The sequence below is a fragment of the Falco cherrug genome, chromosome 11 (assembly GCF_023634085.1).
Source record: "Falco cherrug isolate bFalChe1 chromosome 11, bFalChe1.pri, whole genome shotgun sequence".
In the NCBI taxonomy this organism is placed as follows: domain Eukaryota; kingdom Metazoa; phylum Chordata; class Aves; order Falconiformes; family Falconidae; genus Falco; species Falco cherrug.
In genome coordinates this window covers 28125615-28150525 of record NC_073707.1, presented here as the reverse complement: position 1 = coordinate 28150525, position 24911 = coordinate 28125615, and the positions used below count along the sequence as shown (strand labels likewise).

The 24911-nt window shown below is 49.6% G+C and overlaps 1 protein-coding gene across 1 annotated transcript in view; it reads right to left on the bottom strand.

The window, feature by feature from the left end:
- TNIK (TRAF2 and NCK interacting kinase) overlaps positions 1 to 24911 on the bottom strand; it is a 163268-nt gene that overhangs the window by 25005 nt on the left and 113352 nt on the right. The window contains 9 exon segments of the mRNA XM_055723778.1: positions 2418 to 2524; positions 4846 to 5085; positions 7000 to 7164; positions 11471 to 11671; positions 12874 to 12960; positions 13442 to 13552; positions 22340 to 22426; positions 22428 to 22545; positions 23957 to 24023. Of these exon segments, the coding sequence (XP_055579753.1) occupies positions 2418 to 2524; positions 4846 to 5085; positions 7000 to 7164; positions 11471 to 11671; positions 12874 to 12960; positions 13442 to 13552; positions 22340 to 22426; positions 22428 to 22545; positions 23957 to 24023 (1183 nt within the window).

Below are 24911 nucleotides of genomic sequence, written 5' to 3'. Positions count from 1 at the left end.
GAACTCCCTTTCAGCCTGTAGATGCGCAATGCTGGTGTTACCTAACTAACCACCAATATTCATCATAAAAGCAGGAATTTGCAAATAGCAGTTAGAGAAGTATTTCAGTGAAGAAAGGATCTCAGGTTTGCAAGAAGGCTGCAGATCACTTTTACCACTTATTCACACTTCCCAATTTTTATGGCTTCTCTTCAAACTTGCATCAGATATCCACTTTTCTTCCTTGAGTTCTCTCACCCTTGTGAACATGCATAAATCTAGAATAAAAAGCATCCTCGATACGCAAAGAATGACTAATATCTCTCTGGGTATCAGATGCTTTTAGGAAATTAATTCTTATTTGGCACTGAAATGACATCAGAAGACATGTTCACGCAGAGTTATCCAATTTGGCTTTATACAATACTTCTGTTAATTGATCTTATTATTCAAAGTCCTGTTAAAAATGTATAGAAAGCTTTCTCGCTCAAGTTCAATTAGGACATCGCGTACTTAAAGCTGATGCGGTATTAGTGCCACATGACATAATGCAGTTGCAGTCGGAGGCCGGGCACATGAAGTGCAAGGTCTGCGGGGTATGTATGGTGCATCCCTCAGAACCACCACGATGGTGCAAACTGTGCGAAGGCCCATTGGCATAACAGGCTCGTTGGCAGAACCATCCGGACACTGCCTAGCATGGGCATGATGTAAAATCCCTGCCTACTGTTACTGACACAGGTGGGTAGTGAAATGATGAGAGCGAGACAGTGGCTTTCTGTGTGCAAGGAAATATATCCCCCCATTTGGTACAACGGGGTGACAAATAAAAGCAAGCGTATTTTTATAATATTCCGATTTATGCATGGGGGGAATCAAGAACCAATAGGGGAGATGGTTAAACAGGAAAACTGGAAAAATGTTACATTACTGTGAGAGAAACAAAATATAAAATCATTTCACTGAACGCTTAAGTTTAATGGATATGGGAGCATCCTAATCATCTCCGATTTTCATCAAACTGAAGGCCTCCATCTTGTGTTGTACGGCTGACATGTCCTTAGCTAAATTAACTCATGAAATGTACTTGAAAACGTTGGCAATTAATGTATTTACCTGTACTGGCCAAGACTGGGACCAGGAGGCTGCAGGAAACACTGGGCAACCTTCACCTTGAACCCCAGACTCCCATTACCCTTTTTACTTTCTGTACCATCCCTTACTAGGACTACGCAGTCCAATATCCCCCTGCATTTTAAGTTGTCCTTCAAGCAACAGCTAATTAAAAGAACAATGTTTCCAAGGATTCAAAATGCTTCAGCCTTGAGCAATAAAGAACAAAGCACGATACAATTTTTTTCCCCTCTAATTAAAAAAACCAACAACAACAACAACTACTTGTCCTCCTGCTACCCCTGCCAGCTACTCCAAGCTGCTGCCCACTGTGAGTGAGTTTGCCGATGCATGGCTGGGGAACTGAGCTGGAAAGGCAGCCATATGCTGAAACTGGTGACAACACATGGCTATGAACATCCCAGCCTTTGCTTTTTGACCTCATCCTGAAAGGACAAGGCAGGAAGAAGAAACCAAGGAGCTCCATCACACAAGGCTATGTGGAACCCCGAGATTTGCCTGTCTGAGGTCTAGATTTGCTCATGATGCTCTGCAAACCAGCCACAAGCTCTCGCATGACTAAGCCCTGTTTTTTTCCATCCAGCTCTGAGCAAAGCCTGTCAACTTCCCTGCTTGTTTTAAGCATGCCCAGGCATAGCTCCGACATGGCAGGATCGGGCCGCTGCTGTGGTGCAGCGTCCTCCCTCGGGGTGCTATAAGCACACCCTGCGCCCTGCTGGAGAGCTGGATCTGGCTAAGCTAAAGGCCTTAGTCCTAGGAAGCCAAAAGGAATTTAATCCTTGATCTACATCTAAGGAAGATCTCACCAAGCTGTACCACAGTGTCTGTCTCCCAGCACATTCCTTGGTCCTTATCTGTGAAAAGCTGCTCTGATGCATAGGAAATGTATGGTATGCATCACTGAGATCTCCCCGCTGGCTTACATGGGTGCCCTTACATGCAAGGGGTGACAATGGGGGAACCAGAACCTAATTCCGCTAAAGGGAGCACCCAAATTCCTGTTTGGCCCCACAGCAGGAGACACTAGCCACCTCCAAACCCTGCAATGCCCAGGAACGTATCCAGCCCAGGGAGCAAAACCTCCAGGGATCCAAGCACTCACAGCCCTTGGTACAAAATACTAAGAGGTGCAAAAGTTCACCCCAGCGACAAGAGAAGCATTGCAAAGCTGGTGGTTCCACCAGCCAGCTAAAGCAGGGCTAAACTCCAGCCCATGCTGGGGCTCCCCAGCTGGGCGATGCTGGGAGGCGTGCAGGCGGTAGCGCACCGGGATCGCTCCTGCCCATCCCCCTCGGTGTCCGTACCTTGCCCGAATGGGCTGGGAGCCCAGCCGGGGCCCCAGGGCGCTGCCGTTGCCCGGGGAGTTCTTCCTCGCCAGAGCAGGGGATATGGAAGTGGTTCGTTGAGGCACCTGGAAAAAAACCAAGCAGACGGTTGCCGTCACCCAGTCTGCCCCACCACATCAGCCAGCCGTTCGCCCATCTGAGAGATCACCTTCCAGCACTGCCTTAAGACTGGATTTCCAATTGATTTCCCACTGAGAGATGGGCAATGTTTACAGCAATTATAAACCACAACGCTCTTGGCTTTTAGAAGGAATCGCCCAAATGCGAGACAGAAACGAGCTGCAAAGGTACATTCAGGGATGCTCCCGGCAGAACAGCCCCGAGCAACACCCAGCGCAGCCCCGCTACCATCAGGCAGGACATTTACTTTTCCAAAAATGAATGTATGCATACACACGCAAACATACACATAATTTAGATCTAACAAAACCCAGACATGTAATTTTTCAAGTAAAATTCAGACTCAAGTGCCATTTCAGCAGCCAAGGTGGAGTTTTTAGCATCTCTAGTTTGGATATAAGGCTGCCAGCAGGGAGGTGGTGCTGACTGTGGTCAAGGTGGGCAAACAAGAGCGTTGACAGTGGAAAGATCCAGACCCATCCACCTAACACTCGCATTAAACACTATGACTGTCATTAAGCTTCAGATGCTGCTGCTTCGTATGGCTCCCCAGCACTGCCACCAGCAGAAACCCAAAGCCAACCATGGCAGGTAACCCTGGAGCCCCATCCCGTGGGAGCACAGGCATCGCTGTGTGGCTGCAGGTGCGGAGGTCTCACCCTCCGGCAGCGCAGGCTGACGTGGAGAGGCACGACGATACTCACCATGCAATACCTTGCACCAGGTAACAGAGCGGCCAAGGGCTTGGCGGGATTAGTGAAAAAATGATTAGGCTTTGTTGGTTTTTTTGAGAATAAACACACAGTTCTGTTAGGCAAGATGAAAAGATTTAGAGAGCGAGTGAGCTTTATACCCTGCGGCATCGCTAGCTACAGCTTGTCTCATTAAAAAGCCATCTCACCTCCAGGCAGGGTACTCTGCAGTCAGGACTTGGGGAGTTTTTTTACCTTCCTCTGAAGCATCCAGCCATAAGCACTGGCAGAAACAAGACCCCGGACCACAGAGACAGCTGGCCCTGCCTCACGGGGCAGTCCTTTAGCTCCCGCTTACAAACACATCCAACCCACTTCGGGCACTAAAACGCAAAGTCAGACTCCTCATGGGTATTACACGACAGGCTTAAATGCGATCTGGTGGCGACCCCTTCCACAGCTCGTGTTCCCTCAGCCAAGGGGGAAAATACCCCACAGTGCTGGAAAACAGCTTTTTCCCAAGGAGCAGGTGCTGTGGTCTCACTGCATAGTGCATCACTGCTGTTACGAGATGCCCTTCTCAAAGGACTCAAGGCAAAACCCAACGTTACATTGCAAGGGTTTTTTCAAAATTAGGTTACAGCCAGGCAGCCGCCCTCCCGCACTACTGAAGAGCAAAGCACATGAACAGCTCCAGGAGCTGTTGGCTTCTTTTCCCTTGTAGGTGAGCAGCAATGTCTCCTCTTGCTTGGTGGTAGCAGAAATAGGGGCATTATTCACCCATGTGAGGGGCCACCACAGATGCCTCGCACAGGAGGCAAGCTTACCTGGTAGCTGGTATTTTGCTCTTGAGAAGGCAAGTCACTTACTTTGTTAACACATAGAAAAACTGCCTCTCAATCAGGGCCAAATACTGCCTCACTGTCACTAATCAATTTGTAATCATTTATTCTCTGCAAAAATCCTCCCAGGCTGAGCACTGATTCGCTGTAAGGGGGACTTTAATGGCCAAGTGATAATTCTTCCCAAATGAAGGTGTATAAACAACGCAATCGAAATACTGGTCCAGAAGAGTCTTAATTAAAGAGGTACTGCCAGACGCTGCCAAAATGTCAATGAATGAATAAAGCTTCTGGAGCCCTTACAAGTCTTCCATCAAATATTGATTTCAACTGGAGGCACGGTACCGGACTAAAAAGGACCTCTCTTATTGAGTATGACAAATCTTATGTTCCTATAATTCTATTTAAACAGAAGGTTGTTTTTTATCCTGGGGAAAGGAGATATTAATTTATTTTGGCCTCTGTCTGGGCTCGAGAACCTTCTCTGCTGGAGGGCAAGGCTATTCTGCAGCGCTGTCTGTGCACCCGAGAGCAGCTCCCAGCATCTTGCGCAAAACCTGCCTTGGGAAACGCAGCCCCTGGGCAGGTGGGTACCCACCGTGGAGCCACGGGGATGGGCTCGGTCCTGCCCACTCTGCTTTGCTGGAGGTGCTGCGCGCAGCACCGTCCTGCAGGGGCTTAGCTCTGGGATTGCCACTTTGACGTGCTGAAAGTGAGGAGCGATAGTGTTACCTTTGGTGGAATGTCTTCCTCCTGCCGTAACCAAGAACTTCGGTCAAACTTTTCAATGCGAGGGGGCAGAGGAGGGTTTTCTGAGGTGGGGTCCGAGTTCTGCCTTGGCATCTCAGTGCGGTGAGAGGTCACCGTCAGAGCCTCCTGAAACCCAGCCAGTCCCTTTGCAGGCTGTTCATGCAGTGACTGAGACCCAGACAAGGAGCTTCCTTGGGATTTCACAGTGACCAGATGTGGAATCTAAGCACCAAGTCAAAACAGAACTATCAGTACAAAATGAAAAAAAGAAAAAAAAAAAAAAGGAATAATAAAAAAAATATTAAATTTAGATTTTTATTTTTTTTTTAAATTTGGTTAGCACTTTGGATGCACTAAAAAGCCCCCTCCGGTTTTTTGATCAGCACTGCCTTGGTTTCAGGAACTTCTGACTTACATCGCTTCAACACAATGTCTAGGAAAAATCACGCTCGCACAGCTCAGCCTTTTAAAATCAGGCAACGTCATGCTCCAGTGCTGACTGCTCCTGCGTGCACAGGGTGACACAGCTCGTATGCCAGCCCCGCGCCGTCCTGCGGGTACCACCCCAGCATCCTGCAGGTACCACCCCGGCATCCTGCGGGTACCACCCCGGCGGGGCAGGCTGCTCCCTCTGCCAGCCCCGCACGCACCGTGCCCGCCCCAGGCGCTGCCTGACGCTGGCCGCGCTTCCAGCTCCCACGCCTGCACCTCTATGGCTGTGCTAATGAGGTTTGGCATGGATTTTCCCTGTTAAAAATGAAAAAAATAAGGAAACCGTAATAAATAATAAGTAATAAAAAAAAATTGTCAGGAATTCTGAGGCATAGATGGCTTAAAAAAATATCTTGAGGCATGAGTTTCTACAGGTCTAGGTAGCCCCTATGCCATGGATCAGCCCTACAGATCTAAAGTTTACGAGTGAAAGGAATACTGACTTTCTGTTTTGGGACATCTCGGAAATTCAGTAAGTTAGTTTGTGAAATCAGAGCTTCTTCCAAGGACCCTGTGAAGCTGCACTCCTTTATCCAGAAGGGCTGTAAGTTTTATTTGACATTTCTACATACACGTCTATGTATGCATGTGCACGAATCATGCATATAGGTGTACGCATGCATGCATTTACATGGGTCTCTGGGCTTCAAGCGATTTTTTCATTAGTATTTCACTGCCAAACGAAAGTCTTTCTAGTTGTTGATGACGGAGGCTGCTAAAAAGGACACTGAAAAATATTTGGTCCATCAGAGAGATTACAGTGAAGTGGGGCTTCATCTACTTCCCAATATATAGAGACACCACGTACAGCGGGCAAAAACCAGAGCTGTATGTTGAAGGGCTTTCCTGCACGTATTTTATTTAAAGCTGGCATTGTACTGCTGTCCTACAGATGCGCGTGCCACGCATCGGTGGCATTTATTTGGGCCATTTTCCCATAGAAAGCCCAGCTGGACCGGGAGCAAAGGCTTTGCACTCCCCTCTGAAATCCCTGCTGGAGCCTGTGGATCTGCGGAAGCAATTGCAGGGGCTGGACCAGAGCCAGCACCAACATTCCTACAGCTTTCGGTGGCAGAGTATTTACTTACAGACCTCACGGCTGAGAAGAACTTTTAAAATAACGATGCCCCTCCTCTGTGACGGTCATGGTGATCTATGCCCTCTCCAGATGTGTTTGTGACTGATGTCAACTCAATGGAAAACCAAAACAAAACCTTGAATTAAAGCTGCAAAGAAAGCAAAACCTCTTTCTGATGATCCTCAGCATCAGAGCATCCTGGGTCTTTTGTACCAGGCACCGTGGTTTCAGTCCTTTACACAAACCAGATCCAAAGAGGAACAGAGCAACTGCCGCACTAGACCAGACCAGCAGTTCCTCTTGGTCCTCTAGCTTGTTTCTGGCAGTAACCAGTATGCGATGCTTCAAAGGAAGGTATAAACCAGCGTGATGTTTCTGACACATGGAGGTGACAAGAGGAATCCGCTCATGAATGTAGATGCTGCTCTTACTCACGAATATGCTTAAGGCTGAGAAACCAGGGAGCAAGACACTATTTCCCTTTAATCTGCTCTTTTCCTTGTTGCCTTACCAGCACCCCAGCATCCTGGCTCCGGTAGGTGAGCCTGCCGGGGAAGGACCATTACCTGCGGGTCCACGGGTCGGAGCAGAGGAGGGGTCCGGGCTGGCTGCACACCGCTGATGCTGAAAGACTCTGACCGAGGAGGCAAGTTGGGGTCAGAAATCCTGTTGGCCACCTTGTGGGGCATGGCCGGTGAGCTCTGCCGATTGAGCCGGGAGCGCTCCTCCACCTGCGGGGAGAGGGGGAGGGGTGAACGCCCCACAAAAAGCCATTTCCAATTGAAAACAAAGGCATGTATACATATATATATATATATATAGAGAGAGAGAGAGAGAGAGAGATTGAGAGAGAGAGGGAGGGAGCGAGAGAGGAAGCTCTTTTTCTTTTTAGGTATATCATGGGGTTTGTATGATCACGGAATCCAAGCTACCTGGCAGACTGTGCAATAAATGCCTTTTAAAGAACCAAAAGGACTATTTGTGTTTATGTGTGCAATTAATTTCTGAATATGAAATGGAAAAATAAAGAAAAGGCAACATGCCTTTCTAGAATACGACTCCCGAGAAGCCCTTGCTTCTTCTCAAATGTATCTTTAAGCAAGATCCTTCTCCTTCACTCCTATAAGCACCGCGAGGAGTGCCTTTGTTTGATCTGAATAAAAGAGTAAACATGGCAGCCAGAAAATGGCTGGCTTTGATCTAGATTTAGTGAGGCTGGCACCTTGTCATGTACGGAGGGGGAAAAGTCTCTATTACTGATAGAGAAACAAACCCAAAGCCCACTGCTTTCAGCTACCCTTGATCGAAATACCGTGGTTTCAGCTAATCCAGACATATGTGCAGTCTGGGTGCTCCTGCAGTTAGGCTGTATGCATTGGTATTCACGCAGCATACACTATGCAGAATTTTTGATACCTCGAGATCTGACGTATATTTTCATTTACGTATCATTAACGTGTTAAATACCCTTAGCGTGTCTTGACTCTGCCACGGACAATGGCACGTTGAAAGGCAATCTTTAAAACAGGTTTGCTTGGAAAGAACCACAGCTCTTGTTTAAGTAAATAAATACTCATAAAACACGAGAGTCATTACATTAACAAAAATGAATCTTCTTCCTCTTTCAGATACTGAGCTGAAGTCTGAGTAAAATTTAGGTAAGAGATCTGTGTCATGGACTCTTTCTAGCTCATGAGGGACTACGTGGGCCACCGCTGCATCCTAAGAGGTCACCACACCCTCCCCAGGTGCTGCCCACTGGCTAGCAGAGGCCGTGCAGAGCTCAGTTTAGCGATGCCCACGGGAGCATCCTGCAAGGAAGGGAAGGAGAACTCTCCCTGAACAAGGGAGCAGCAGCACGAGTGCTGGGTCACCGGCCTGGTCCAGTACATCTCCGTGTCAGCCAAACCTTGGCATGAACGGCAGCAGGCAGAGACAGTGCTGCCGCCAAGTCCTCCGGCTGTTTGCAGGCACTCTCCGGCACGCTGCCAAACCCTAATGCGCAGCTAATTATGGAGGACTTCAAAGCTTGCGTGGAGGAGAGGGCAGGAGAGTGATGAAATGAGGATGTCTGTGTACTGGGAAGGAGGAAGGCGCTTGGTTTCCCACCGCCAGCATCTCCTTGCTAGCACTGCGTTGCACCAGCGCAGTAAAGGATGCTCTTGGGACTCTCCAGCTGTTCTTTGTGGAGCCTTACTAACTCCGCCATTAGGCAAAGAGAGGAGGGGAAAGCAGCAAAAGCCTGCAGGAATTCATCATCGCTCCAGTTCAAGCCATCTCTAATTGAACTCAAGATTCCCCTCAAACAGGAAACATCCTTAGCAGCTTCTGTGCAGGTCCCAGTGGAAGGCCGCTAATGTTTTAATATATCACTTCAAAGCAAGAGAAGGATAAAAGCCACGGGGTCTGAAGGAGAAGCTGATGTGTGCGCTGGCTGCTGCAGAGAACAGCGCGGCTCGTGACGCACAGCCAAGTCCTGAGCCCCTGGGAAGCTCTGAGCTGCGGGAAAGCACTGCAGGGCCCGGCTATGGTATGGAAAACGTCCGATTAAACCTGTCCCCTCTGTCATACATGGTCATGTATGGCATCTACCTGCCCAAACCCGTCCTTCAGCTGACCAAGTCAGACCCGGCTATCTGCATCGTTTTCTTCAGCAGATACAGGTCCGCAACAGAAGAGTCAGGAACAGAGCGAGCTGCTAGTTATGGTACTACTGCTTCCAGTGCCACAGCCTCACGCGTATGCTTCACCCCACATGTGCAGGGGCTGGAAGCCACCACGGGGAGACAAGTGAGGTGGGAAAATAATTGCATAAAGGAGAGGCATGAAAAACAGAGAGGGGCACAGCATGGGTGCTGTGGCAATCAAGCTCCTGAGAGAAAAGACTTGAGACCAAAGAGCATAAAACCAAGGACGGTATAGGGTATCATGCAAAACACTCGGGAAATATCCCAATAAACTCTGTAGAGCCTCCAGAAATTGTTGGCTGAGCATCAGACTTATTTTTTTCTTTGTTTCCAAAGGAAAACAAAGACTCAATACTTCTGTTAAATTAGCATGCATGGGTTGGGTATGGAAAATGCTGAAATATAGCAAGAACCACGGAGCGCAAATCTATCTGCATAGCCAGCATGGATTGTACTTCGATATACACAGCAAAATAGTTGAATTGTGCTAAAAGTGGGACTACACAGTAGATAAAACAGTGGATGGAGGCAAGAGGAGTAGTTTTGGGAAATTCCCGAGGGTGTTGTGTCAAGGCAGTCCATCAAACTACTGCTCCCGAGAGCAGAAAGATGCCACAGTCACTGCTTCGAGCATTTAATGAGAAACCAGACAGAGTGACACAGGTAAAGACCAAATGGTTTGGAGGGCTAATTGGTGGAAGCTGGAGATGTTCCCCAACAACAGAAAACCTCATCTTCCTTATGATTTCAGCAAAGGTTACGAGGCCACATTCTGCTGCTCTTATTCACACTGCACAATTCCCAACACCCCGCTTCCAGTTGACGGCATCAAAAAAAAAAGATGCCTCCCCCACGGGATAGAAGAAATGAGCCTTTGTGTTTGAAATGCAAAGCTAAATCCAGCACTTTTCTCCTTTACCTCAGATAAAGAAAAAGATTCCTTTTCATGTATCTTTGTTATAGTTTTGAAGACTGTGCCAGAGGTACTTTACCAACATTCTAGAGGATTTATTTAGAAGCAGGCAATGAAAGACAGAGTTTACTCCCTTTTTCCTGCCTGCTACCTAGTCTCAACGCTTCTGCAGACGGACAAGAGACCCAGTTCTGCACAAAGCTGCAGGGGCACCACCCAGGTGGAAGCCTCTCCTGCCAGAGGTGGCTCAGCACATCTGGAACGTCTCATCCACAGACCCACTTCCAAACCTCTTCTTCCACTGGAAGGGCTGGAGAACGACACTGCAGCTCCACGAAAATAGGTCGTCTGGTGCATCGCCACCGAAAGACTCTTAAGAATAAATTGGAAGGGAACAAAGGAGAAACCCAAGGGGGTATAAAGAGGTGAGAAGAGTTTTTGACACTGGAAGGCTAAGAATTGATCGTATTATTGGCCTTTGCTGATTGAATTTTTTGAGCATTTGATGTTTGCACATACTGCGGATGCAGCTGAAGGCTGTCGAAAGGAAAGACCAGGAGACAGCTATGTGTTGGATGCACGTCGCATCTCTGCCAGAACTAAAGGGTGCCAGACATTCGGCAGCAAGGCAGTGACCCTGCTTAGTAGAAAGAATAGACAAGTTACCAAAAGATCTTTCTGCCCAGGAGCAGGGTTACAAAATGAAACAAATTAAACACAAAGAGCTTTAGAAAAATTAATAGCGAGAGTGGGCACCAGCCTTACCGGAGCTACCACAAAGAGATAAAGGAGAAAGAGTTGCACATGATCCTGAAACTACACTGCAGACAATGCATGTCTTCATCTTGTCAAGACTATTCAGCCAGGCAATAATTACTATTCAAGATCTCACAACTGTTACAACAATTCCCTCTTTTTGCTGGAGAGAACCAGAAAATTGGTGATGTGGCTCACCTGCCTGAAAATCATGAAAGAGCAATGTCAAGAGATACAGCCCTGAGCATGGGAAGAAAAGCTGTCCAAGACCTGTTTGACTATGGGGAACTGAATTAGTGCTCAGCAAGGAACCCTGCTACAACCACCCTCTGCATTCACCCCTACCCCCAGCAGATTTGCGGACACACCAGGAAGGAGCACCAGGAGCTCCTGGCACATCCACAAGTCCCCAGCTACGGCTGAACCCCTCCAGGAGGGGTCCATCCTCCTCCTTGGCTGCCCTCATGGCAAAACCTCCTTCCTCCACTCTCTTTGCTTGCTCAAACGTACATGTACATGCACACGCATTGCATTGAACTGGGAGTGTTTCCAGCACAGCTAATGGCATCTGCTGGAAGCCAACCCAGCAGAGCGCAATCTGCTCGATGTGTTTCAGACCGAACCGTGCGCCCAGCTCTGCGGATGCAGACAAGCACCACCATGCTCCTTGCTCTCGCCTACCTCCTTGGCCCACGCCGGTTTCTCGCTGGCATTTATCCCTTCTTTGTAATGGTAGAGGGGTTTCTTCTCTGCCGGCCTCTGGTCCTGCCGCTGCTGCTGCTGCTGCTGCTGCAGGGACACCAGGTAGTCCCGCTCCTGCTGGAGCTGCCTCTGCAGCCTCTCCGCTTGCCGCTGCTCCTCCAGCTGCTTGCGCTTATACTCCTACCCAGAAAAAAACACAGTGACACGGGTGCCCGGCCAGGCTGCAAACGCAGGGCTGCAAACTGCAGACTTATCTGTTTGGGTGGAAAATGGGGCCTGAACATCTGAAAAGCTGTTTTCTGGCAAAGCTCATCTATTTGGAAGACTTTGGGGACTGAGCTGTAAAGCATCCCAGAGGAGAGACCGCTGGGAGGACAGAGCCAACAGATTCAGAGCCGGGACCCCGGCGTCAACACTTTGCAGCTGGCGAACAGCCCTGTCTGCTGGGAACGGGGGGTGTTAGCGCTGCCTCGCCCCAGAGACCCTGCAAACCCCCCCGAGGGCTGATGTCCACTTAGGAGCTGCCATGGACTTTGCCCAGATTTTTCTGGCTGGGAAGAATGAAGGATCAATCCAACGAGGTGCCAAACATCACTGGGTCAGACAAAACCCAGCTGAGGCCAACTCCTCTGTAGGACCAATTCACTGTTGGTGGGAAGAGCCACACAGCAGAGCCAGCTCTATGATCTTTCTGCATCCCTACGGCTCTACGAGGTTTAATGAGTAAATCATTCTGAAAGGGCCTTTTTAAAAGGCAAGGGCTTGCGTGAGGGTTTTTCTTTTCCCTAAATAAAATTAACAGCAAGGGCAAAAAGGAATAATCCTTGCAGATTGAAAGAAAACGCAGTGAGAGTAACAGCTATCAGCATTAAAAAGCATAACTCAAAACCGAGTTAAATAAAAAAAAAAAGAGGACATGTAGAATGCAAACAGCACAAGAGGGAAACATACAGTGTTTCTGCAAGGAAATTAAAATGAAAGCCTTCACTCAAAATATGAAAACCCGCATGGCAGAGTGGGTTTGCCGGGTGCAGGCATGCAACACCTTGACCACACTCCAACATGCTGCAAACAGCCTTAAAACTACGCAGCAACAAACAGGGCTGCTCCTCTCGCGAAGGCAACAAGCATGCCGATGGTGCTTTGGGAGGGATGCAACGAGGAGCCGTGCACCGCGAGCGGACCCAGCCCGAAGCGGCGGTGGGGGAATCGAGGCATGCTGGCGGCCACGGAGCGGGACAGGAGGCTCCAGGTCCGGCGATGACAGTGTGTCCCCCACGTCTCGGCATGGCAGGAGGCACTCGGGGACGTGGGTGCACGCGGGTGCATGCGGACGCGACACGGGCAGAAAGCAGCAAGCGTGGCCGGGGCCTCCCATTTACCAGAAGTAGCGCTTGCTCCTGCAACAACTGCTGCTGCAGGATCTCTAACTGTCTCTGCTCCTCCTCTAACTGTCGCCTGATGTACTCCTGGAGGCATGGGCAGCAAGGGTCAAAGGAAAAAGAGAGAGAAGGTAAAAGAGCCAGTATGTCCCAGGAGGAAGGAGAATGAGGTGGGCACCCGCATCCACCCCACCCGAGAGCTGGCACTGGTCAAACAGCCCCCTCCGTCCCTGCCCGAAGAGCCCAGGGTGTCCACCACTCTACAGGGGACCTCCAAGGGTAAAGAGTGAAAACCAATGGGAAACAGCAAACGTTAACTGGAAACACCACGGGATCCCACCCCAGGAACAAGTGGGTGGGAAAAATCTGTGTCAAGTGTCTCTACACCTGCAGGCCAGCAAGTGGATCCACATGGAAGTAAGTGACAGCAGTGGAAAGCGACACGCAGCGTTAACAATTAAGCAATTTGCTCTCAAGTAGCAAAAAATATGAGTGCTTACAAGAAAATCTCTGATTAGAGGAAGAGGAATCTGCACCGAAGGCTATTGTACCATTCCCGCTGGGTTACCTGCTCATGCTCCGCGCGCCGCCGCTCCTCCTCCCGCCGCATCTGTTCCTCATAGTGCCGCCGCTGCTCCCGCTCCTGCTGCTTCCGCAGCTCCTTCTCCCGCCTCTGCTGCTGTGGGGGCAGGAGGCACAGGTCAACACCCCCCTCCTCTCCCCGAGAGGCTCAAAGTCCTTTTTGTCACCATTTTTGGGGAGCCACCTCGCCCAGCCACAACGTTCCCACCCACCCGAGGAGGTGCCTTGCCAGCAGACAGGGGTGGTAGAGGGGCTCGTCAATCCCACCCCAACCTCACACGCTCCAGTTTCTGGCACTGGCTATGGAGAACCCCCAGCATCCTCCCAGCCAGCGTGGGACCACGCGCGCAACCCCACTTCTTCTCCCACTGGCAGATGAAGGCATGCGGGCAGCGCACGGTACCCGCTTGGCAGTGCACCCAGCCAGTGGGTTAACCAAGCCTCAGCCATGCAGGCACTGCACCTGCACAAGCCCGTCACCTATGGGGAACACATACCCCAGCCCCAAACCCATCCGTGAGGATAAGGGAGGGCGCCGGGGAAGCTACTGCCTGCCAACGGGGGAATTCATCCCTCTTGATGTTTGCTGAGACCAGAAGCTAACACAGAAGACCCAAACCCTAAAGGTTTTTCCTTTTTGAAACACAAAATGAGCAGGCTGGGGGGATTCCCTTGCCATCCTCAGGCCACCTCTGCCTCCTGGGTCACATCCCTGCTTGCTCTGCCCTGTAGCATCTTTGCTGACAGCAACCCAGGGCGTTTTAGGGCAATGACAACCTACAGCCTGCTGTGAGCCGTCCAGGGTGCCCAGGGCACCTAGGTGACACCCGCAGCCCCCACCCCCCCGCTTTTAACCCGGCGAAACTCCTCCAGCTACCCAAAGCGCCGCTCCCCCACCCTGGGGAGCCGGTGCCTGCACACAGCGGGGCGCAGGCAGCCCCGCGGGCAGCACATCGGCAGAGGGCACTGACATGCCAGCACTGGCTGGCGGGCGCCGCAGCCTGCCATGGCTCCATGTGGGCTGGCTGCAGCAGCACGCGTGCAGCGCTAACAGGGAGGCGACCCGAAGCATCAAGCCGATAAAGCTGGTCCTTTTTTCTCCCCTGTTGCCGACAGAGAGCGGCTGAGCAGGCTGCAGTGGGAAGGCAGGTGCGGCAGGGCTGGCAGTGCCATGCGTTCGCTCCATCACGTGGAGGGCTGGGGCCGGCAGCTGACTACGGCAGCTCTGCCCAAGGAGCTGGCTGAGCTGCCCGCAGACACAGATGCATCCAGGCCAAACTGCTGCTCTGCAGTAAACCTGCGCTGTACATACAGATGGGATCTGAAATCTGCATCTCTCTATAGACAGGTATCTGTATAGATATTTCCCATATAGGTATCTATCCCTATCATAAGGATCTGTCTATAGAGATATCACATAGATAATACATAAATCTACCTCTATAACAGATATCTGTATTTTCTATATAAATATCTAACCCTATTCTAGATATCTGTCTATAGAGATATTATATAGATATTACATAGATCTATCTCTGTAGCAGATATCTGTATTTTCTATATAGATACCTAACCCTATTCTAGATATCTGTCTATAGAGATATTATATATTCCATAGCTATTACATAGATTTATCTCTAGAACAGATATCTAATACAATAGATCTAGCTTATATACTGACAACAGATACCTATTATACAGATATAAAGATATTATATAGATCTATCTCTAGAATAGATATACAATAGATCAATCTCATGTATATTTATAATAGATATCTATCTAATATATAGATCTACTCTATCAGATTGGTATCTATTATAGGTACAATTCTATACCTACTCTATCTCTACCTCTCTCGACAGATTATCTACAGATACCTTTATAGGGAGAATACGTATAAAGATAAGATATGTCTACAGATAGAGATACAGATGTTTTAACAAACATTTAAAGACACCCCCACATTTCCATACACGGAGGAGCCACTGCCTGTCTTGCTGCTGCCTCCTCACCCACAGGTAACATCCACAGCCACGCAGCACGGGGACTCTGATGATTTCCTCTAGCTTCACGTTCGAGCTGCAGCACAGATTTAGTGCCACCTATAGCCATATTTATCACTGCTGTTCCACTCGCCTCAGGGAAGGAAAATCGCATCAAACCTGAAATAACCTGCCAGCTCCAGACTCCGGCGTGTCCCACGCCAGGCGCAGTCACTCGCACTGCCCACGTAAGCTGGGGATGCATGTGTTACTCGGCGCATATGCCTGTCCTGCAGCGCGCAACGCACACGTAGGGCTGTGTGTAGTTGTCTGGACTCCATACTAGAAACTGCAGAGGATACGCCACCGGGACACAGTAACTGCAGCAGTACGGCAATACGCGGGATTTCTTGCCTTCGCTAGCACTCCCTGACCTCCTCAGATGAGTGCTGTCAGTGCTGGGTCACTGCTCCCATGCACTCAGGAGCACGGATAACAGGTTGAACACAGGCTACCCTGAGCTTCCAATGACAGCGTGTGTCACACTCGTTTTGGGGTGGGGTTTAATGTGGTTTCTTTCAGTTGAAATAGCACGCTGCTGAATAAAGCACATAATGCTTGTGTAGGCTGGGCTTGGCTGGCAGGAGGCGAGGCCCTGAATGCCACAGCTATTTCTTTAATAAAAATCACCCAATTGGTCCAATGCAGCAGGTGAACAAAGCCAGCCCCCCCAAGGAAGGGGACAAAAGCCTTTTTCCCAGGGAGGGAGCAGTGTACCACCATCCTTCCAGGGCTTCATGAGCCCAGCGGCCCCGGCGAGCTTGCTCTACTTCTGGCTGCTCTCCTGCAAGGCAGCATCTAACCATCAGCCTCCTCCACACCTAAAAGCCTGCTCAACCCTGGGAGTTGGGAATCGAGCCCCCCAGGCAGAGCGTTTTTTCAAAGCCAGGCCTGATGCTCTCCTGGATATCTAAAGGACCCCTGCGCCCTGCGGCAGCCGGGCTCTTCGGGCTGAGGCTGTGAGTGGGATGCAATATATACATTTATCGAGGCCAGGAGCACAGCGCTCCCCTCCAGCTCAACAGCGGTTTTGTCAGGTCACATTATAAGCAAGTCATTTGTCATGGTTGCGTTATGAGCACCTTCAGCTAAACACTGCACCGCCGTCTCAGCAGAGTGGGCCTGAAACAGCAGTGGCACAGCCGCTCAGCTGCCTTCCCCATACGGCCCCGCTTCGGCAGCTGGCAAACATCTGGAGAGGACCTGGCACTGCGGTGGGCAAAGCCTCCAGCTCTGCCCCCATCTCCCCTCCATCATGACTCATGCCGCTGCTGAGCGGCGCCAGGATGATGGGGACCCTGCTTAAAGCAGGGATTGAGCTCAGCAAGATGCAGCTGAAAACAGCATGTGAAAAGTGTGTGTAGAAAGGAAAAAAAAAAAAAAAAAGTCAAAAGATCTCAGTTTGCCTCCTTCCCTCCGTTTTCTGCCCTCCCTCTCCCACTGCGAATGCACACTTCCCACATTTCTCCAAGCCTGAAACTACTGTGTATATTTACACTATCCAGATCTATTATGTATGCAAGGCGAGAGCACCAATTAATTAGGACTGCATTTATATAACTCTGCAGGTAAAGCTATATGTAGCTGCTTGTAAGCCAGAACGGGATCTTATTTGCGCTGCACTAGAAATGACAGGTTTTAAATATTGATGAGGGAAGACACACGAAGTCAAAACCTCTGGTGGGAAGGTCCTTGGAGGCCTGGCATGAAACAAGGACTTCAAAGGAGCAAGCTCACTTTGCTAGATCAGATGCATTCGGGGCTACGAGCAATCGGAGAGCTGCCGCCGCCCCATGAACCCGCTGAGCTCAGAGAGGCACCAACACTTGCAAGGACAGGCTCCTGGAAACCCTGGCTGCTGCTCCCAAACACAAGCATCAGCCAAAAAAGAAGTGGAAGGGGAATTCCAAGTGACAAAAGAAAACAAATATTCTAGGCGGTTGCGTTGTTGCGACAGGCTCATTTATCTGAGCCACCAGGGAAAGAGTGACTGTGGCTGGAACATCATCATCTTTCCTGACACACCAAGAACTGGAGCACGGAGCAGTGTTTCCCACTGGTACAGAAACTGGGGCAGAACTTCCCACCATGGCAAACAGGGATCAGGTACACTCTGCACCACTGCAGGAGCTTTTAGGTGGGATCATCATGACGGGATGCTCCATGCAGGAAAAGGCTCATGCTTCAGAAACTATCAGTTCTAGGTGCTTTCTAACCAAAGAAAAGGCTTTTAGCACACGCTTTTGTCCTACAGGAACTGCTGTAATGCAGCTCTTCTTGGAAATGGGTACAGAACTGCTGCTGGGGACCGCTGCAGCAGCACCATGTACCATATTACTGCAAGGAGGCTTCATATGCAGTAACAGCCACCATTTTTGCTAACCTAAGTTTATCTAGAACTATTTACTGGCAATTTTTGCATTGCTTTATAAGAGATTCCAGCAGACGGTCTTCTGCTGGTTATCATATAAAGGAGCTGCTGTGATTTTTTTATCCCTTGAACATCCAGCTCTGTAACTGTGTGGAATGAAATGTCACATGCAAACAGCAAAAATGCTTAGATTTGCCTTCTACATCCCCTGTAATGATTTGACCTTTATTTTATACCTAGAAAGGAAAATAATCCACAACACGGCAGAAAAATGAGATTATGTAAAGCCCTCTCTGACCACAGCTGCCCACTGCTGCCAAGGGGTCTGCACAGAGCACTGTCTCGCTGGATCCCTCACACTCACACAGGGAGATGTGTTATTCCTACAGCTCGCTTGGAGTTTTGGTGGTTAAACTGGCACAGCAAGGCTCGTTCTGTGCCAGCAACAAATGAAGGGTTTATTAGGGAGCTATATATATCTAATATATGTATATACAGGGAAAAATTAAAATATATTCAAGCCTATTCACCCTTCTGCATTACACAAATATTTTCCTTACTGCTATTTGATCTATTGATATTTAATTCTCTAATTTGGAGGGGGGGGATTTGCATGCACATTTTGAACTCATGAGACCAACTTTCTGCATGCCGTCATGCAGAAAGCTCCCACGAAGGTCCCAGTTTACTTCCACTGCAATTAAAGACAGCTGCAAATCTATACCTCCTTGGCTGCCTGGAAGAAAATTGAGCTTTAAAGAAGGAAACTGGTCAGCTGTTGGAAAAGGAGACCCAAATGTCCAACAGATGCAAGGAGGCATCCTAAGGATGGCAGCAGCTCTTGGGGGCACCATGGAGTGCATCGAGAGACAACCAGAAGACTTCCTCACTTGACTTTTTCATATATGCATTTGATGTTATCGTTGGAGCAACATTATGAGACAGTGGATTTCCCCCCAAAGGCCCTAAAATGAGAGGTACTTTTTGTGAGAGGTTCAGAAATCTTGGTTTAGGAAGATCAAGATGACAGAAAAAATGAGATTCCTTCATTTTGAGCTCTACTGGGTAAGGAAACAGAAATGCTAGGAGCTCTATCCCTGGCAGTATTTAAAGACAAGACAGGAAAACAACCAACCAAACAAAATCTACTGAAGGTCTGCACTGACGGAGGAATGGAGTAGTTATCCCACTAGCAGGCCTTTCTCCAGCTCTTTTGCTGTGCATCTCCAGTAAAAGTTAACTCCAAGCATTTTTGAGCTGGGCATCCTCCTAAGTCAGTCCTTTTGGTTCTGCAGTTGGGCCCTGCCAACGCACTCGCTCAGCCTGGCCACCTTCACAGCATCTTAGGAGTCGTCAGAGCTCTCTTTATGAACACAGTAATACCCCTGGCAGTACTGAACAGGCTGACTTAGGAGCCCCAAAAGCCACCAGCTCCAAGTGTTTATTTGTCCTGGATGCTCTATTGGGTTTTAAAGGTCAACTTTTATTTTGAAAATGCAGTAATCTGAGTCTTCCCCCTGGACTCCCCTCCCAGAGGGCTGCTGGTACAGTGCTGCCTACTGGAGGCACACCCTGTCTTAGTCAGACCATAAAGCAGCACAGAAGAAACCCTGTTCCCATCAAGCCAAATAAATCCAGAGCCAAGAGTCAACAACAGAAGCTAGCATAAGAAAAAGCAGAGAGGCCAAAAGGCAACAGCTTTTGTGCTGTTGTGGTGGGTAGGAGGTGCTGCTCTCTGGAGCAAAACTGCAGTGACATGGATGGAGGGTGCTGGGTGCCTCCGGGCAGCAACATTTTGGTACCTCTGTCTGGCCATCAGATGCCTCCTGCCCCTAAGGATCTGGGAAGAACAAAGACCAAACTATATCCACCGCTGGCTGGCTGTGCTAGAAATCCCGGGAGAGCCTGGGGGTACAAACCTCTCCCTGTGTCCCCAGGCAGAGGCAGCATCCCTCCCCAGGGTGAACACCTCCATGAGCAGGAAGCTCCAAGGGAGGATGCTCAAAGCTACTTGTGCAGCTCCCCTAGCCTACCCCCTGCAGCACTGATGAAACTTTGCTAATCTCTGCCTCTACTATTTTTCTGGTTTTCTACAGCAGCCCATGGCAGATTCACACCACCTTGCAGCCGGCAAAGCCACAGCCCGCCACGCTGGGGAGCATCCCTCCTAACTGCTGCCACAATCCACCACATTTGCAACAGAAGGTTTGTACGTCTTCAAGGACTCCTGTTTTAATCCTCACCATAACGATTTGGCTATGTTTCTTGCTCACCATGCAAACAGTGTCTAACAGAGAGGAGAGCTCATTTTACTCCATGTCTGGAGATGCAGGTGAAGCTAAACCTGGCTAGATGGGCCCGAGAAGATGCTGGGGCCATCGCAGCCGCCAGCACGCGGCTGCCCGCTCTGCCTTGATCCTGGCTGAGCCCACAGGGCTCATCACGCCGGTGGCCCCATGCCGGGGCGGACTGAGCATGTCCCTTGGTACGGTCCCACTTGTCCTCCCCAACTTCTCCAACATGAAGGAGCATGAAAACACCTCTTTGCCGGCTTTGCTCCCTTCCAGTTCAGGTCTGAAAACTGTAAGGCGGCTGGAAGAAGGCAATGGGTGAAGCACCCAGGGCGGCTGTTAGAGCCACCAGAAACAGAGGCATTGATTTTAAATCCTGGCTATGGTGACATTAGCTTTTGATGACATGGGGGACAGAATGGGGGGAACCAGCAAAGCCCAGGGAAAGCTGCGCACAGCCCGACCCCCGCAAGGGCAGTGCCCCTGTAGCTCAGGGCAGAGCTCGCCAGCTTAGCAAGGGGATTAGTCCTCCATTCAAAACCTGCCTGGGAAGCAGCAGAGAGAGAGAGAACAATTTGCTTCTATGTGAAGAGAACATACTAATACAGCAGCAAGCATTGTATTCATTACAGGATTGCAGCTAATCTGGTGTCTGCTTTTATTGTGCTGTTGTTCTGCTCCTGTACCGCTTGCAGCTAGCAGACTGGGACAAAGGCAGAGCCTGGCTTCCTTATGACAGTCCTCAGACAAACATCCATTGGGGCAGGGGATTTCAGGATGCACCCACGTGCAAACCTCGCCCTCTCTCCCAGCAGCTCACCAGCTCTGGGAATGGTGCAGGACGCAAGCAAAGCCTGACCTACAGTGTACTGAACACGCAAAGCTCTGCGCTCTGACAACATGTCAGACCTACATATTTACTAGACTGAAAAAATGCTTTGCCTGGGATCTGCCTGTGTTGGTTTTTTGCCCCGGAGGAGCTCAGAGGACCACCTCAGAGAGGGGCCGTATCACCACCATCATCACCTGCCTGAAATTCCTTCTGGTCTGTGCCCCTGGCCCGGGGGCATTACCCATCGCAAGGGGGGGTGGGGGTGGGGGGGGGGGGGAGGGGGTGGGGGGGTGGGGAGAGTCAGCTTAAATGTAACAGACACTCTGGCTCATGCAAATTAAGGGGGGTCTTAATAGTTCACTTACTGCAAATCCTTTTTTCAGACATATCTGTGACCTCTTCAGAAAGCTAATTTAATTACCTTTAACATACGAACCCTTCAATCAGACACTCAGGATGAGTTGGTTCAGTGTGTGGCAATGGGTGTCTGTGCAAAACCCCATCAAAATCCTAAGAGCTGGAGAAAAGCTCCCTTACTTTTTGGTGGGCTTCTGCAGCTGAAGAACCAGGAGCTAAACCAAAAGTAAGCGCTTCCTACAGAGCACGCAGCCAGGCTGAGCAGCTCAGGGACACCCAAAGTCACCCGGTCAAATCCTGCAGCTGGATTTTAAATGGGGTGGATAATTTTATGACCGATCGCATTTGTAGCTGGTATGTTAAGACAAGGATAATGAAATCTTATCCTTCGGGGCACATATGGATCATTGCACAAGTCAGAGAGGCATCTGCCCCTCCCCTGCAAGAGAAATTGTAATTGGCAGGGACTGGAAGGACTGAAGTTGAAATTAGGGATTAAAGGGACACAAGTGGCACATGGATCTGGGGAAATGGCAAACGGAGCTCTTCAGCTTCTTATCAACTCTAACAGTCCACAGCAGCAAATAACAATAATGAACCTGTCAGATGCTTGGACCAGTGAGTTTTGCTTACCTCAACTGAATACAGCCATCACCCCAATAATGGGCTAACTCTGCTCAGCAGTTCCAGGGACCCCTTTAAGTGCGATACTTCAAGCGTTTATTTACAGCAAACCAGCTCAGTTACCTTTCACAAGAGCTGGCAACACTTACTATGGTGAGGGGAGTGCCTGGAGGCAGGTGTGCAAAAACGATGAGCAGGAGGGTTTGACCAGTGTAACAAAACCTTTGGGTTACCGACTAGAGAGGTTAGGGACATGATTCCTAAACCAGGCTGGGAACAGTCACTTGGGACCTGCTACCAGAAATCCTGCTGTTCCACCCGAAAACAGGCCTTGCCAGCCCATTGCTCGGCTCTGGCCAGTTACCTCCTCCAGCCTTCGCCTCTGCTCTTTCTGCTCCTCGATCCGCTTCTGCCGCTCAGCCAGCAACTGCCGCTTGTGCTCCTCGTTCTCCCCGCTGCTGCTGCTCCAGCTGCTGCCGGCGCAGCGCCTCCGACCGCTCCTTGTTTGCCAGCTGCAGCCTCAAGAAATCCCGTCTCAGCGTCGACTCCCCGGGCAGGTTTAGGATGGAGCTGCACAGCACAGAAACATCAGAGAAGATTCCCTCCCTGCATCCTTAAACCTCTTGCCAGGGGGAGTTCTGCGTCATTTTCCAGCGTTGACCCCTCTTCCCTTCATCCCAACAGCATCCCAACAGAGCTTGGGCAGCAGCAGAGGGAGGGATGCGGGGACCACTAGTGTGAGGGCAGAGCAGCCGACACAGCGCTCTGTTCATGGCTCACCAGTAATTTATTTGCTAAAGGACTCCTTTACATGAAGTTTCTACCCAAAGCCTCTTGTGCTGCAGTGGCACACACTATATTTAGCTGTGCACAAAGCACATTTAGCATGAATCATTGCCAGCTATTAAAATACTACATTATCTCAGTGAAATAATGGAATAACCTGATACTAATTACAACGGCTCTGAAAAATTTCACCAAAGAAAGTTCCAGCCCCGTCACGCTTGCAGAAGCACCAGGGAGGTTTCATGGTGAAAAGTTACATGGAAATCGGGAGTTACACTTGGATGTAAGGAACTGCATTTCAAAGAGCCTTCTCCAATTTCACCTCACAGTTTTTCCACATCTGTTCTGGTTTTGCCTGGGACAGAGTTGATTTTCTTCCTAGCAGCTGGCATAGTGCTGTGCTTTGGATTTAGGATGAGGATAATATTGATAACACATTGGCGTTTTAGCTGTTGACAAGCACTGCTTGCACAAAGTCAAGGACTTCTCAACTTCTCACCCCACCCGGCGAGCAGGCTGGGGGCACCAGGAGCTGGGAGGGGACACAGCTGGGACAGCAGACCCCAGCTGACCCAAGGGGTATCCCATACCATATGATGTCATTCTCCATATAAACCAGGGGGAAGCTGGCCGGGGGCCACTGCTTGGGAACAGGCTGGCCATCGGTCAGTGGGTGGTGAGCAACTGCATTGTCCATCACTTGTTATGTATATTCTAATTACTTTATCATTATTATTTTCCCTTCCTTTTCTGTCCTATTAAATTGTCTTTATCTCAACACACAAATTTTACTTCCCCCCCCCCCCCCCCCCCCCCCCCCCCCCCCGATTCTGCCCTCCATCCCACTGTGGGGGGGGGGTGAGCGAGCAGCTGTGTGGTGTTTAGCTGCCTGTTGGATTAAATTCCCATGCCTAAATACAACAGTCCCATGACAGCAGCGCACTGTGCTGCAGAACCCACGGGCAATGGGGTACCTCAGTCTCCTTCCCCAGCTCCTGGCTAAGGTGACCTGTAGCACCAGTTTATAGCCAGGCACCATCCAGCAGAGGGGACACACTCTGTTCTGCCAGCGAAGGGGGACTCAGTGCTCAGACTATCCTTTTTCCATGTCTAGTTTCTAGCAGCCTGTAACCCAAGCTGATTTTATACAGAGTTAAAGAGACGTTAAGGGCAGAAATGAAATGCTGATTCTTACCTGGGCTCTCCGGAGTCATTTTCCTCCTCCTCCTCCTCACTTCCACTGTACTCGTACTCTGTCTCATCTAGGAAGAGAATTGCTCATCAGTGCCCTTTGCTGGGCTCATTTATTTTTCCAGTGGTCGAAAAACCCCAGAAGTCTGAAGGCAGAACAGGCAACTCTCTTTTTCTCACAGGACAAAGAACATGCAGCATTATTTCTCTGTATTTTCTGTTTTCGGGGGGGGCTGCAAGGCCAGGGAAGCATGGGCGGTCTCCCTGGGTGCTGGCACCTGGCATGCCCACGCTGGCTGGGAAGAGGGCTGCAGTCCCACGGGCAGCACAGCAGGCAATGCCCCAGCAACCCCAGGCACCCAACATAAAGGTAGGGGATGTCCATAAAAAAATAATTTATCCTCGTAAGTCAGGGAGTGACCCCCTTCTTCAGAAGGGTTCTTCACAGGGAGGTGCACCACAAGCTATTGAAGCCATATGCACTGGAAGGTGGGATTCAGCTACGGCTCTGAAGGCAACAACCCCTCTCTCCCTAAACATACGCTCTTCCTATGCAAATCCATGTATTTTCCAGGCAATGAAGACATCTACATAAAAGCCCAACCGCAATGTTGTGCTGCATACTGTGATTTCTATTGGGATATCATCTTTATCGGATGAAGGGAATTACAGTAAAAGAAAGGCTTGCATTTATCCAATTACTCTCCATCTCTAGGGTCCAACCTTCATTTGCCAGACTAAACACATTTAATACTTCACTGGGATCCCATTTTATTGTTTTGATTGTAGTGAAATCTATTACAAGGGGCTGGAAGGTACGCATGAAAAATTAATACCACTACCAATAGGAAGAGAAATAGCAACGTATTAATTTGCTGGGTTCTACAAATGAGCTTTCAAATTAAAATTCAGTTCACAAGCAGTTGAATACTTTAACAAGTTTCTTCAGTTATCTGATC